We start from the raw sequence: 12,884 nt of genomic DNA, 5'->3' as shown, positions 1-12,884 counted from the left end.
AAAGTGTTACTGTCCTGAGCTGCCCTGCATGCTCCTTCAGGAGAAGCAGCACTTCAGAAAAATGCTCCCCCTCTCTCTGCACCTGAAAGAGGCAAGGGAACATAAAGAGGAAAGGCAGGGAGGAAGGGTCAAATGGGAATACAGTACAGTCCTTGAAAATCCTCCTCACAAGATAACAATGTGAATGTTGAAATCCATACTTAGCCCTGTTGCTGGTCACAGGTGGGAAAAGGTCCCCCACCTCTGCACCTGCCCATGGCAGTCTTCTGTTACCAGGCTGCTGGGGAGTGAGGCTGCAGTGGCTGCACTTGATTCCAGGGCAGTACCCTGTGGTTGGCTGCCAGGGAGAACCGCAACAGTGAAAAGGAAGCATTGCTTCCCCCTGCCAAGGAGAGGAGGAGTGAGGCGGCTTTAGCTGGGAAAGTAAGATGAAGAGAAGACAATGGAGGGGAGGAGGAGGAGGTTGATGAAAGGGGGAGGAAGACCATGAATGAGAGGAGGGAGACTAGAGGGAAAAAGTAGAGCAAAGATAGCAAACAAAGAAAAAATAAGTGCCCCTTTTGCCAAGAAAAAAAAATGATAGAAGAAAAATAGTTTTCCGAGCTCCTAAAACTTTTCTTCCGTGTTTTAAATATTTGTCCCTTGCTGTATTTGCTTCCCTGCAGTGCTGTGTTCCCTGGCAAGGTCTCTCCTGGAGCAGCGTGTACTCTGTGGCAAGACAGTGGCCAAGAGTTATATCACACATTGAAGGGAACCTGCTGCTAGCACTGTGCCGACATATTGAGCGAGTAAAGCTTGAGCACTTTCTACTAGGTTTATACTGAAATTCTTGAGGAGTAGTGCTAGCAAAGTGTCTAGGAAAGAAAGGGAGAGGAGGCTGTAGAAGATAGAGAAATGGCAAGGGGACAGAAGAGTGAGAGTGAGAATGAGAAACAGCAAGGATCAGAAAAGAGAGCAGGAGAATGAGGGGAAGACAGAATGAGAATGGAGGAGACCAAAAGTGAAAGAACTAGGGGGAGACACACAAAAAAAGATACTAAGTAGGAAGTACCTGGAAGATAGAAGAGACAGTGGAAGCAAGCAGAGAGAGTTCGAAGAAGAGAGAGAGAGGAGGAAAGTCAGAACAGAATCTCAACATTGCTTGGAATTTTTTCGGATTTTACTCACCTTGAAATGAATGTTTCAGGGTAGGAATGTATCGCACATTGAAATTTTAGTTGGTGTTTTCTGGAGCAGATGATAGCATGATAATTCCAGCAGCCACGTGCACCAACAAAGTAAGAGCTAGTTCAGGGGTGGGCAATCTGTGGCTTGCGGGCCAAATGTGACCCGCCATTGAATTATATATAGCCGCAAGAATATGGGAAGTATAGAAGAAAAGTCATTAACCAAAGTTTTTTGCAATTTTAAATGCTGTATTTCACAAATATTTTCAGAATAGCCACTCCAGCAATTTGTTTCCATTGTTTATAGTTACATTTTTACTTATTTATCACAGAAGGTTTGTGGAGCTCTGTGCATTTATGGTTCCAACATTACTTAATATTGCAGCCTGCCCGGGCAGTATTGACATTCATGTGGCCTTCAGTGTATAAAGGTTGCCTTTCACTAGTCCCACACATGTTGTGATTAATTACCCCAATCTGTTTGCAGGCTATTCATGGTTGAAATGTTGACCCATTCTAACTTCTTTCCCCTTGTCTACACTTTGAGTCCCAACTGTGGTATTAGATGTTCTGCTCTCATTTGCATGGAGGCAGGATGCTTGTTCTTTATATGTGTACTAGTAAATAAAGGCCCGTTTCTGAGCGCAATGAAACGGGCGCTAGCAAGGGTTTCATGACTGCATGGCTCGTCGCGGTTTTACCTGGTTCATGGCGTGCACCGCTGCTGTTTCCGTTGTAGCTCTGTGTGGGTGGCGGTTTTCGTGCCCCGCCCTCGACGTCATCGTGTTTTGACGCGAGGGCGGAGCAGAGCTACAGTGTGGAAATCCGGAGTTTGTGGCCTGAGTAGATCGTTGGAGGTGAGAATCTACTCCGCCCTCAACGTCATAACGTTTGACGCGAGGGCGGGGCCCAGAGACTGTGATTTTCGTGGCTTCAGAGCTTCGAACATACGAACCTTGGCTTCAGTGACGTCAGCAGACAGTAGAATGTTGAGGGTGAGTTTTATATATATAGATATTGGACATTGCTTATAGTCAGGTTCAGTCCCTGTGTCTTTAACTAGCATAGGACTACAAATCTCTGTCATTCTGTAGTTCTCTGTGATATGCTTTTCCTGAGCACATGTCTCAGTTCCCATATGGAACTCACCCTATTGGCTAACTTGATTCTCTGAGCTTACTGGGTAGGTAGCCCCCCCCACCCCCACCCCCCCTCCTTTGAGCAGGGTGAATCTGTCTGCAGCAAGCTTCTTTATTAACTGTAGTTTAACACTGTACCTTGCTGCATGAACCTTTCAGAACCTTTGCAATATCATCAAATTTTCACAGTTTAAGTATTTACAATATCCATTCTCTGAGCTTGGTGCTGAGATCTCCTGGTTTCTCTTAGAGAGTGAGCTAGATGAGAGCAGACTCTCTCGTCTGCTGGGGAGAAACTCTTGTTCAACACTTCAGAACCATAAGTCATTTCCTTTGTTTGATTTTGCATTAAAGAAGATTCAGGTTTTAGCGTTTTGAGTCTTCACAGTGCTATTGGAGTGGAGGAGTGGCCTAGTGGTTAGGGTGGTGGACTTTGATCCTGAGGAACTGAGTTCAATTCCCGGCACAGGCAGCTCCTTGTGACTCTGGGCAAGTCACTTAACCCTCCATTGCCTGCCACATTGAGCCTGCCAAGAGTGGGAAAGCACAGGTTACAAATGTAATAAAAATAAATAAATATTACATACTCTGGTTTAACTGACAGTCAGGTTTACTGTTTTGTGACAGCACTTCTGCAAGGACTGTAACATTAGATGATGAGGGCCATTCTTTGTTAGTCCTGTTTTTGTCAAATCTAAGTCTTGAAAAAATTACACTTTCTGTTAATTTGCGCCTATCAGCAGATGCTGTACCCACATTCATGTGGATTAGTCTACTTCACTATCTGTTAAGATACTAGACACAATCAATTTTAGTTTATCTCAGGGTTTAGTTCCTAGGATCTAGAAAGAATCAATAGTGTGCCTCCTGCTTAAGAAGTCTAGTCTTGATTCTTTCTTGTTAGTGAACTATGTCCAATCTTTTTTTGGCCAGAGTACTGACAAAAGCTGACCTTCGGCAACTGAACCCTTTTCTGGATGCCATAAACTGTCTGTATCCAAGACAGCCTGTGTTCAGAAGGGGTCACAGAACCAAACCAGCTATGAAAGCAATGGTAAATGAAATTTGCACTCCTGTGGATGGATGCAGATGTGTCCTGCTGACCCAGCTAGAATTACAATGCACTATTTGACGTTAATAATTGTGAACCCTATGGATATACTCTCTGAAGTGGGCATTTCTGGGTCAGTGCTTATGCTTACTTGGTTTGAGTTATATCTCTCATCACATACTTTCAGAGTTGAGATAGATTTCTGGGTACCCATTGCCCAGTGATATTCCCCATGGCTCCAACCTCACCTCCATTTTGTCATATTTTTTAAAATTACAACTCTGATTATAAGGACATTAGAATAGCCATACTGGGTCTGACCAGTGGTCCATCTAGCCCAGTATCCTGTTTCCAAGATCACAAGTACCTGGAAGAATCCCAAATTGTTGCAAGATTCCATGCTACCAATCCCAGGGCAAGTAGTGGTTTCCCCTAGCTCTCATCTTTCCCCCCACCGCCCCTCCTATCCCCAGCCCCTTGCTGTTTTCTTACCCTCCCTTCTTACCCTCCCTCTGTAACTTATCCCCCCTACCACCCCCACCCCTACCTCTCCTATTCCCAGTCCTTTGCTGTTTCCTTACCCCCCTCCCTGACTCTTTTACCTCTCCACTTCCAGCCCCTCCCTTCAAGGACTGAGATTCAGGACATAATTTTCTCGGACAATATCCAGCTTCTCATTCTCCGTGATGACTAGGACTCTCCTTTCAACTGTCCTGCAATCACTCCCACGACATAATTGGTGACTTGATCAAGTGAAGTAAGCTGATCCTTAATCCTTTAAAGTATGAAGTGATTTGTTTCATGAGGAGAAGTTGCCCTCCATCCTCGCATCACTGGCTCTGATATCCCTCTGAAAGAGATAATGTTTTCGTTATGTGTAGTGTTGAATAATTTCCTCTCCTTTGGCCATCTCATCATTAGTCAAAAAGTCCTTTTTGTGTCCTAAGGATGATTAGATCATTAGCCTTTTTTTTTTAAGATATCAAAGCTTTCAAAACCCCTCTTCATGCCCTTGTCTTAAAATTGGTTGGATTACTGTAACTCCTTTCTGGCCAGTGTCCCTTTCCATTACGCAGTTTCCAACTGTTCCAGAACCTGTGGGATAGTTGTGTCCAACCATCAGGTGGAGATAGACAACTGAAAAGTGAGCTGAGACATATCTCTCTTGGCATCCAGCAAGCTCCTCAGTATTTTCTACCTCCACCAGGTGGATGGACACACTTTTCAACCTCTGGTTCTGAGTGATTTGCTCCTGGTCCAGTTAGTCTACTGTTTCCCAGCTGAGCTTAGTGGGTGGCTTCAGTCTGCAGAGTTATATCTGGAGGTCTTCAGATCTCTGTCTCTGGTGCCCCATTAATTTACTTCTTCCCTCCCTTCACCTCTCTCCTGTTTCTGTGGAGCTCTCCTTTCCATTGGGGGCCCCGGTCTGAGTTTTGTCGACAATGTGGAGGCATTGGCTTATATCAACAAGCAAGGCGGGACCTGCAGCCATCCAGTGGTGGTGGAGGTGGTCTCCCTCATGAGTTGGGCAGAAAAAAAATCTTCTCTGATTGTTGGCAGCTCGCATCGCTGGGTCCTAGAATGTGGAGGCAGGCTTTCTCAGCAGGCACTCCTTGGACCCAGGAGAATGGGAACTATCCAGCCAGGGTTTTCATTTTTATTTAAATGAGGGTGTTATATGGAGTGGAGGAGTAACCTAATAGAACAGTTCAAATCCCACTGCTGCTCCTTGTGATCTTGGGCAAGTCACAATCCTCTATTGTGTCTCAGGTACAAACCCAGATTTTGAATTCTCCAAGGACAGAAAAATATCTGAATGTACACCACTTCAATAGCTTTTGGGCTTGCAGACAGCATATAAGAAATTACATAAATACATATTGTTGTTCTATGCACCCCACCCCTCTTTATTGTTATGTAAGTCTATTGACCAGCATAGTCTGTCTTATATCACTCCTGTAAAGCAGTAGTTTTCAATCCAGTCCGCAGGGAAAACCTGTCCAGTCAGGTTTTCAGGATATCCACAGTGAATATGCATGAGAGAGATTTGCATACCAAGAAAACAGTGCATGCAAATCTATCTCCTGCATATTCATTGTAGATATCCTGAAAACCTGACTAGCCAGGTGGTCCCTGAGGGCTGGGTTGAAAACCAGTACTGTAAAGCACTAAACCAAGTTTATTGTTCCAATGACAGTATGTTAAGAACTCTAATAAAGAAGGTAAAGCAGAAGGAAACTGGGAGAGACCCATCTTGCTGGGTACCTACATTATGATTTCTGCCACTATCAAATACCTCACAAAATAGTGATCAAATTCCCTTCACTCCCTTGCAGAACACCTGGCAAATGAGATGGAAAACATTTTTGTTTGATTAGTGGAGTTGGACATGAAATATCATGCCCTGTTAGTTTATATGCACTATTTTCATAAATAAATTTATTTTCTTGGAGCTAGGTTACTGAAAAGAGCCGGAGTATGTTCTGCAAAACTAAATTGATTTTACCAGCATTTAAATACGAGCTATTCATCCTCCAGCCAAAGAGCCTCATGAGATAAAATAATTCTCTGGTTATTTGATGCAATAAACTTTCAGCAAAACAATTTGTCTCAACAATAGCATCTGCTTTCAGTTAAATATATTTACTACATTTGACAAAATTCACAAGCTGACATGCTTTCTCCACAGAGCACCATAGAACTACCTGCGCTATGCATTGTATTTCATTGCCTTGATAAACGGGTAGGAATAGAAATTGACTGGGTCGCCCTAAAAGCACTCACCCCTTTAAATGGGTGTAAATACCAGTTGTGCTTTTAAATGATAGACTGTACAAAGTGTGATGCCATCCTGATTGTGCCCGGTTAGCTGCTGGCCTTGGCCCTGCATAATAGGGGAGCCAAAAGTACAAGTGACCCTGAGCACAAGACTCACTCCTGCTCTGACACGTGATCCATAAAAGAGGCTCGGAGAGACTAGCCCCCACCTCCTTCCAATACAATATTTATTTATTTGGATTTTGCTCACACCTTTTTCAGTAGTAGCTCAAGGTGAGTTACATTCAGGTACACTGGATATTTCTGTGTCCCAGGAGGGCTCACAATCTAAGTTTGTACCTGAGGCAATGGAGGGTTAAGTGACTTGCCCAAGATCATAGCTTCTTTCGTTCCCTCCCTGAGATGTAGCAGCTTCCTTACTTCCTCTCTCCCCAGCCAAGCCACTTAGTGGTGAAAAAATATGACATAGAAGTCAAAATAGAAGGCTAAATACAGGAGTTTCTACCTATATTGCAGCTGTCATTTCTGTGAGACACGCTCGGCTTTAAGATTTTTTCTGTCCAAATTCGGAGGTATTGGATACATATACATTTTATTCTATTTACATTCAAACCCTGACCTCTGAGGCAGGCGTTGCTTAACACCGAAACACGGCCCGTGTCGGGTCCTTTATTAATAAAATACTCCTGTTGTCTCAGTCTTGAAGGCCCAGTGTTGCTTTTTTTGTCTACCTAGTTTAATAGGTCAGGAAGGCCTAAATGTTAGTGAGTCAAATATGTGTGCAAATTACAACTGTACTTGCACTGCACCCCATATCCTTCCCTGAGAACACTTACTCTACAAATACTTGCACCATGTGCACATGTAGACATGTCCTAATTTTATAAAGGGGTAAATAAACTTTTAACATTCAGAAAAGATTTATAAAATGAACTCCTGATGCTGCATTTTAATTTACAGTTTGGCATTATTTTATGTTGTGGGGAAGTGGGGGGGGGGGGGGGGTCCAACTGTTGATTGTGCAACAGTTGGAAAGGAGTGTGGAATGGAAGATGCTCACAAAGGTGTCGCATTTAACTACAGACATCTCACAGAGTTTTTAACTGTTTTTCAGATGAAAACTGGGATGGTGACCAGCTGCTTGGATTTGAACCTTGCAATGAAAACCTCATAACGGGATGCAATATTATCGGTGGAAAATGTGAGTGCGACAGCATCCGGACCTGTAGCAATCCCTTTGAGTTTCAAAGCCAGGATAGCTGCTTGGTGGCCTTGAGGCGGATTGAAGGTGAGTACCTCTCTAATACACAGTTTTCAGCTTTTGGTTCTCACTGTGTGCAGATTTCACTCTGACCAGGCAGATTAGAGCTGATTGTTGGAAAGACGTAGACCGAGGCATTTCCAGATGGTGTTGGTGGTCATTGAGAATGCAGGCTAGGTGAGCAGCCAGATGTGTATAGCTTTTTGCTTTTGAAGTCATAACAGGTGGCGAGGTAGAATGTTAACCCCTGTGAGGTTTGACAGTCTGGTGGTATTGTCAGAGCTGTCATGTCAAGCATGGTAAATTATAAAAATAAAAATAAAGAATACCGATCTAGTCTGGTTGTGCTCTTAACGTGGAATCCTTGGAAGTGTATTTGACATTTTCTAGAGCTAGAAATGTTTGGCTGATTGTTGCATAGCACACATGGTTTATGCTGCTACTGTTCCTAATGTGTAGATTCAATCATTTCTAAATACAGCTTGCACCACAGGGGTTTTTCTTACTTTCTATTTGGAAAAGTCATGTGGACAGAAAGTCCAATGTCATTTAATGAGAGCCCTGAGACAACAAATGTCTAATCTTTTGTAGTTTTATGGATAGCCGATACACAAGAGTCAATACAGAAGAGGCTGCTTAGATCCACAAACGGCAAAAGTGTAAAAGAAATGCAAATCACAAAGATGGAATTTCTTTTGTAAGTACAAGATCCCTCTGAAAAGATCAGGCATTGGTGTTCAGTTCCACCAGTAAACGTTTACAGACATACTTCGAGCAGCTTTGCAGAAACTGTTTGTCCCCTGACGCAGTCCCAAACTGGGCGAAACGTGACCACTTTGGGCTATTTCAAATAAAATCATTGTGATACAAAGACATTTCATCTTTTATGATCTGCATTTCTTTAGCCAATACACAAGCCTGAAAAAGTGTGTGAACACACTTTAGCCAGTGGTGTGAAGACTTGCAAATTTTTATACTTTATTTTGATGAGATGGGCATAGAAAAGGTTGAATGGAAAAGAAAGAGACTGCTTATTTTTGATTCAGTGATATAAAATAAAGGAGAGGCCCAGCAAATCCACAGCATCACTCATTCTAGTGGAGAGAGAGTACCTGGGATGGGGCTGTTGCACTGTTGTCCAACCTGCACTGCTTTGTTCCCCCCCCTCCCTGAGTTCATACAGTTGCTGCCCGGGTTGACCAGTCTTGTAAAAATCCCTTTCTCAGTTCTCCAGATTTAAGTACTGTACAAAACAACAAAAGCCATCCTGCAAAGCATCGAGAATTCTTTTGTTGGCTTTTGAAGCTCTTGTGTAAGACCACCGAGGTCCGTCTGGGTTGTTCTTCTTTCAGTGCCATTGTTGAGAGCAGCCGGCTTGGCCCCTGCCAGGCATTAGACTTTCCCATGCCATGTTCCTTTGCTCCACAGTACTGTGGAGCCCCAAATATGTGAGGGACTTTATTTAATTTAATAAAATGCTTAAGGCATGAATTTTTAGATAGGCTCTCAGTTTATAATTCTAGTAGCTAATACATAGTTTGCACTAGGGTGAACTGAAAACTGTTCATGTTTATTAGAGGTTTTGGTTTTAGACCTTTGACCAGTCAGGTTTTCAGGATATCCACAATGAATATGTATAAGATATATTTGTATACAGTGGAAGTAGTACATGCAAATCTATCTCATAGATATGAATTGTGGGTATCCTGAAAACCTGACTGGCTGGGTGTTTCCTGAGGATTGGGTTGAGAACCTCTTGGTAGGAGCTTACAGCGGTCACTCTTTTTTTAAAGACTAGCCACTATAGGCTTTTTAAACCTGGATATTCAGGGCCGGTGTCTGGGTGTCAACTAGCACTGAATATCCAGGTATAGGTTGGCTGATGCTACTTGTCTCGATACTGGTAATATTTAGTCAGGTACCAGAATGGTTAACTGGATAAACATAGGGTAGTCGTTTTTTTCTGTCCTAATGTTATCCTGGCAATTACTCTGTTAGCGCAGTGAATATTGTGGCTAACCAGGTAACTCATGGCTCCACCCCCATGCTGTCCCAGTGTTGCACAGATATTGCAGAGGCGGTCTAACAGGTATTCAGCGGCATTATACAGATAGATCAGTGGGACTTATTAAGGTAGGAGCCATTCCTACCCAAATAAGTTTTGCTGAATATTGATCCCTTTTGGAGTGGAGGAGTAGCCTAGTGGTTAGTGCAGTGGACTTTGATCCTGGGGAACTGAGGTCAATTCCCACTGCAGCTCCTTGTGACTCTGGGCAAGTCACTTAACCCTCCATTGCCCCTGAGACAAAATAAGTACCTGAATATATGTAAACACTTTGAATGTAGTTGGAAAAATCTCAGAAAGGCATATATCAAGTCTCATTTCCCCTTTTGTTATTTTGTTTTCTTATACATTGTTGTCTGGATTACATGTCAAATGTTTTGTGTAAATAAATTGAATCGCTCCTGGAAACTTGTTTGAATAAGTATAATCCCGCATTATGTATCTGGAGAGAGGCTCAGGTGGAACAAAATAAAAAGTCGTGTCTTGGCTGCAGGTAAAATGTGGTTCGTTTTAAGCTGGTTGTGATTTTTCAGGGATTTCCTCTTGGAAAGCAGGCTGTGTGGCATAGACATGGGTAACAACAGGTGCAGTAGCTGGTTATTCTCAGTCTACACGCTTCTTGCCTTCTCCCTCTGACATTTTCATAGCTTTGTGTTATACAAACATCCTGGAGTACAGTGTGAAAGGCAGTCCTGGTCTAGCCAAGTGTGTCCTCCTGAGCATGCTGTAGTTGTGGGGGCAGCTCAACTGATCCCAGTGCCTTGTTGAACAGAAGTTGCTCCATGGAAGCAGGTTCCAGTTTCTGTCTTGTTTGTAATGAAATCTCCGGCATGAAGTTATAAGGGGCTGAGGTACACAATCACTGGATGAGCAGGTAGGGTTCAACCTCAGCTACATGTCTGAACAGTCTATGCCTGTGCCTCTGTGTAAGCGATTTGAAGTAACTTCTGCTGTAAATGAAGATTAATCACTTTCCATTGTCTTAAAGGCAGAAATATCTGTGTGCTTTGCGAATACAAGTGGAGAGTTGGGAACCTCAAGAACAGTGTCAAATGTTGTTAATTGATTTGGTCACTCAAATCATATTGCTACAGTGACAGAGGGGAGGGGGACCATCCTTGCATGGAAAGCAAAGTGCCCAAGGTCTCTTTCAAGATCTGTTCGACTAATTGTTTAATTGAACCCCCTGGCCCAGCAAGCAATGACCCTGGCAAGAGGTTATGTTTGCCAGATTCTCCACTTGCTGCTGGGGTCCTTTCGAGGGGCAAATATTGGTTCAGAACTATGTTCACTTCAATTCAGCTCATGAAAACTTCACCCATTTAGACTTGTAACTAAAGCTTAATAGACCTGAAATCAAAATGCTGTCAAAGCAGGAGATTAGGATAATCTCTACCTATGTCAAACCACAGCTTTACTTTGGCTGGCTGCAGGAGGTGGAAGTCCCTTGGTAGAAGTGAGACTTTCTTGCTGCCTGCAGGAGACTCGTTTAAGGTGCACAGGTCATATCTGCATTGAGAATTATGATGATGCATTCAGCTGATAGTTGGACAAACCCATTCATAAAATGTTAAGGCTGAAAGAATCCATGTTCCTGCTGCTATCAGGATCCACTTTACCCAGATTATCCCAGACTAGTGGTTCTCAACCTTTTTAGGTGGGACACACCTGACAGATGACACTCACATATGTGACACACCACATCCATGACCTCATGGACATTTGGTCTGACACAGTATAGCAATTTTTTTTAGTTAAACGTAAACATGCTCTGTAGCCACAAAGCCCATATCCCCTCGATCTCATGTCATCTGATTAATAGCTATCAAAAAAGAGGAAAAAATTAATCCACTAACACACAGTTCTAAAAAGAAAAAAACACCAGTGGATATGTTAAAACTGAAAGTGGAGGAAAAGACCTCAGAAGTCTCTGGCAAAGCAACTCATTGTCCAAACATTGAAAAGGACTAATAGGTTGCAGCCAAAATAGACCCACATCAATCACTGTCCAAAAACCTCCACCACACTATGGAGTACAAACTTGGTACAAACATAGTGAAAAAATAACTTATAGTGAAAGCGTGATAAAAAAAATGGCACTTCGCAGCTTTTGAGCTGTCCTAAATATGGCTGGTGAGTGATGCGGGTGCCAGTACTGAATATTGCTGGTACCTGCATAACCCTGGACTCAACCTAGTGCTGCCCCTTATACTACACCTGACCTGCCCACTTTTCTTGGTGAGCTGTCAGTGCCACTGAATATTGGTGGTTGGGCGGCTCAGAGCAACTTATGGCTCTGGCCCTCTTAAATTGCTCTGAATATCAGATCTATAAATATAATTAAAATCTGAACAGTAATAATATATACCTTGAAATATATAAATTGTATAGGGGTGACAGGAATGTATTCATGGGTGGGGTGGGGGGGAGGCAGACTCTCCATTCGAAATGGATTTGTTATTTTTCACGGAGAGAGTAGTGGATGCTTGGAATGCCCTCCCGTGGAAGGTGGTGGAAATGAAAACGGTAACGGAATTCAAACATGTGTAGGATAAGCATAAAGGAATCCTGTGCCGAAGGAATGGATCCTCAGGAGCTTAGTCAAGATCGGGAGGCGGGGCTGTGGTTGGGAAGCGGGGATAGTGCTGGGCAGACTTATACGGTCTGTGCCAGAGCCGGTGGTTGGGAGGCGGGGCAGACTTATACGGTCTGTGCCCTGAAGAGCACAGGTACAAATCAAAGTAGGGTATACACAAAAAGTAGCACATATGAGTTATCTTGTTGGGCAGACTGGATGGACCGTGCAGGTCTTTTTCTGCCGTCATCTACTATGTTACTATATATTATATTTTCTCTGTCCCTAGTGGGCTCAGTCTTGTATATGGGGCAGCGGAGGGTTAAGTGACTTGTGCAGTATCGCAGGGAGCTACTGTGGGAATTGAACCCAGTTTCCCAGCCCACTGCTGAGAAAGCTGAACTGCAGTCCATGGGCTCTATTAGCTGGAATTGCTAAGCTTAATTCACAAAAGACTGGAGCTACTGAATCTTAGACCTACAGCCCAGGAGTAGAGGCTACCACCGCTGAGAGACAGATGAGGGCAGAGGCCATAGATCAACAGCCCTTCCAGGTGGAAGGGAGTTCCAGCAGGGGACCAGTTACCTGTTTAGTCAAATGGAGGTCCAGCATCTCTTCCACTGCAGGGAGACAGGGGAAAGAAGAACTGGAACTTTTAAAATTGCCCCACCCCACCCTCCTGGTCCCCAAGCAAAAAATGAAGCAGTATGATACCAACCAGACAAAAAAAATGTTGGAGCCGAGTGCATCCCAAGCTCATCTCCATCTGGACCACCAAAAACAGCTGAGTCACCAATGTGCACAACTCATCAGCATGTGATAATGCTGTTAGCAAGCATTTTTAGTAAA

At 43.4% G+C, this 12,884-nt stretch overlaps 1 protein-coding gene across 1 annotated transcript in view; it reads left to right on the top strand.

The window, feature by feature from the left end:
• Window positions 1-12,884, top strand: part of CRIM1 (cysteine rich transmembrane BMP regulator 1) — an 882,829-nt gene that overhangs the window by 54,693 nt on the left and 815,252 nt on the right. The window contains exon 2 of the mRNA XM_030196525.1: window positions 7,249-7,422. Within this exon, the coding sequence (XP_030052385.1) occupies window positions 7,249-7,422 (174 nt within the window). The remainder of the gene's footprint in view (window positions 1-7,248; window positions 7,423-12,884) is intronic.

Source organism: Microcaecilia unicolor, chromosome 3 (assembly GCF_901765095.1).
Source record: "Microcaecilia unicolor chromosome 3, aMicUni1.1, whole genome shotgun sequence".
Lineage (NCBI taxonomy): Eukaryota > Metazoa > Chordata > Amphibia > Gymnophiona > Siphonopidae > Microcaecilia > Microcaecilia unicolor.
This window is presented reverse-complemented; position numbering and strand designations above follow the sequence as displayed.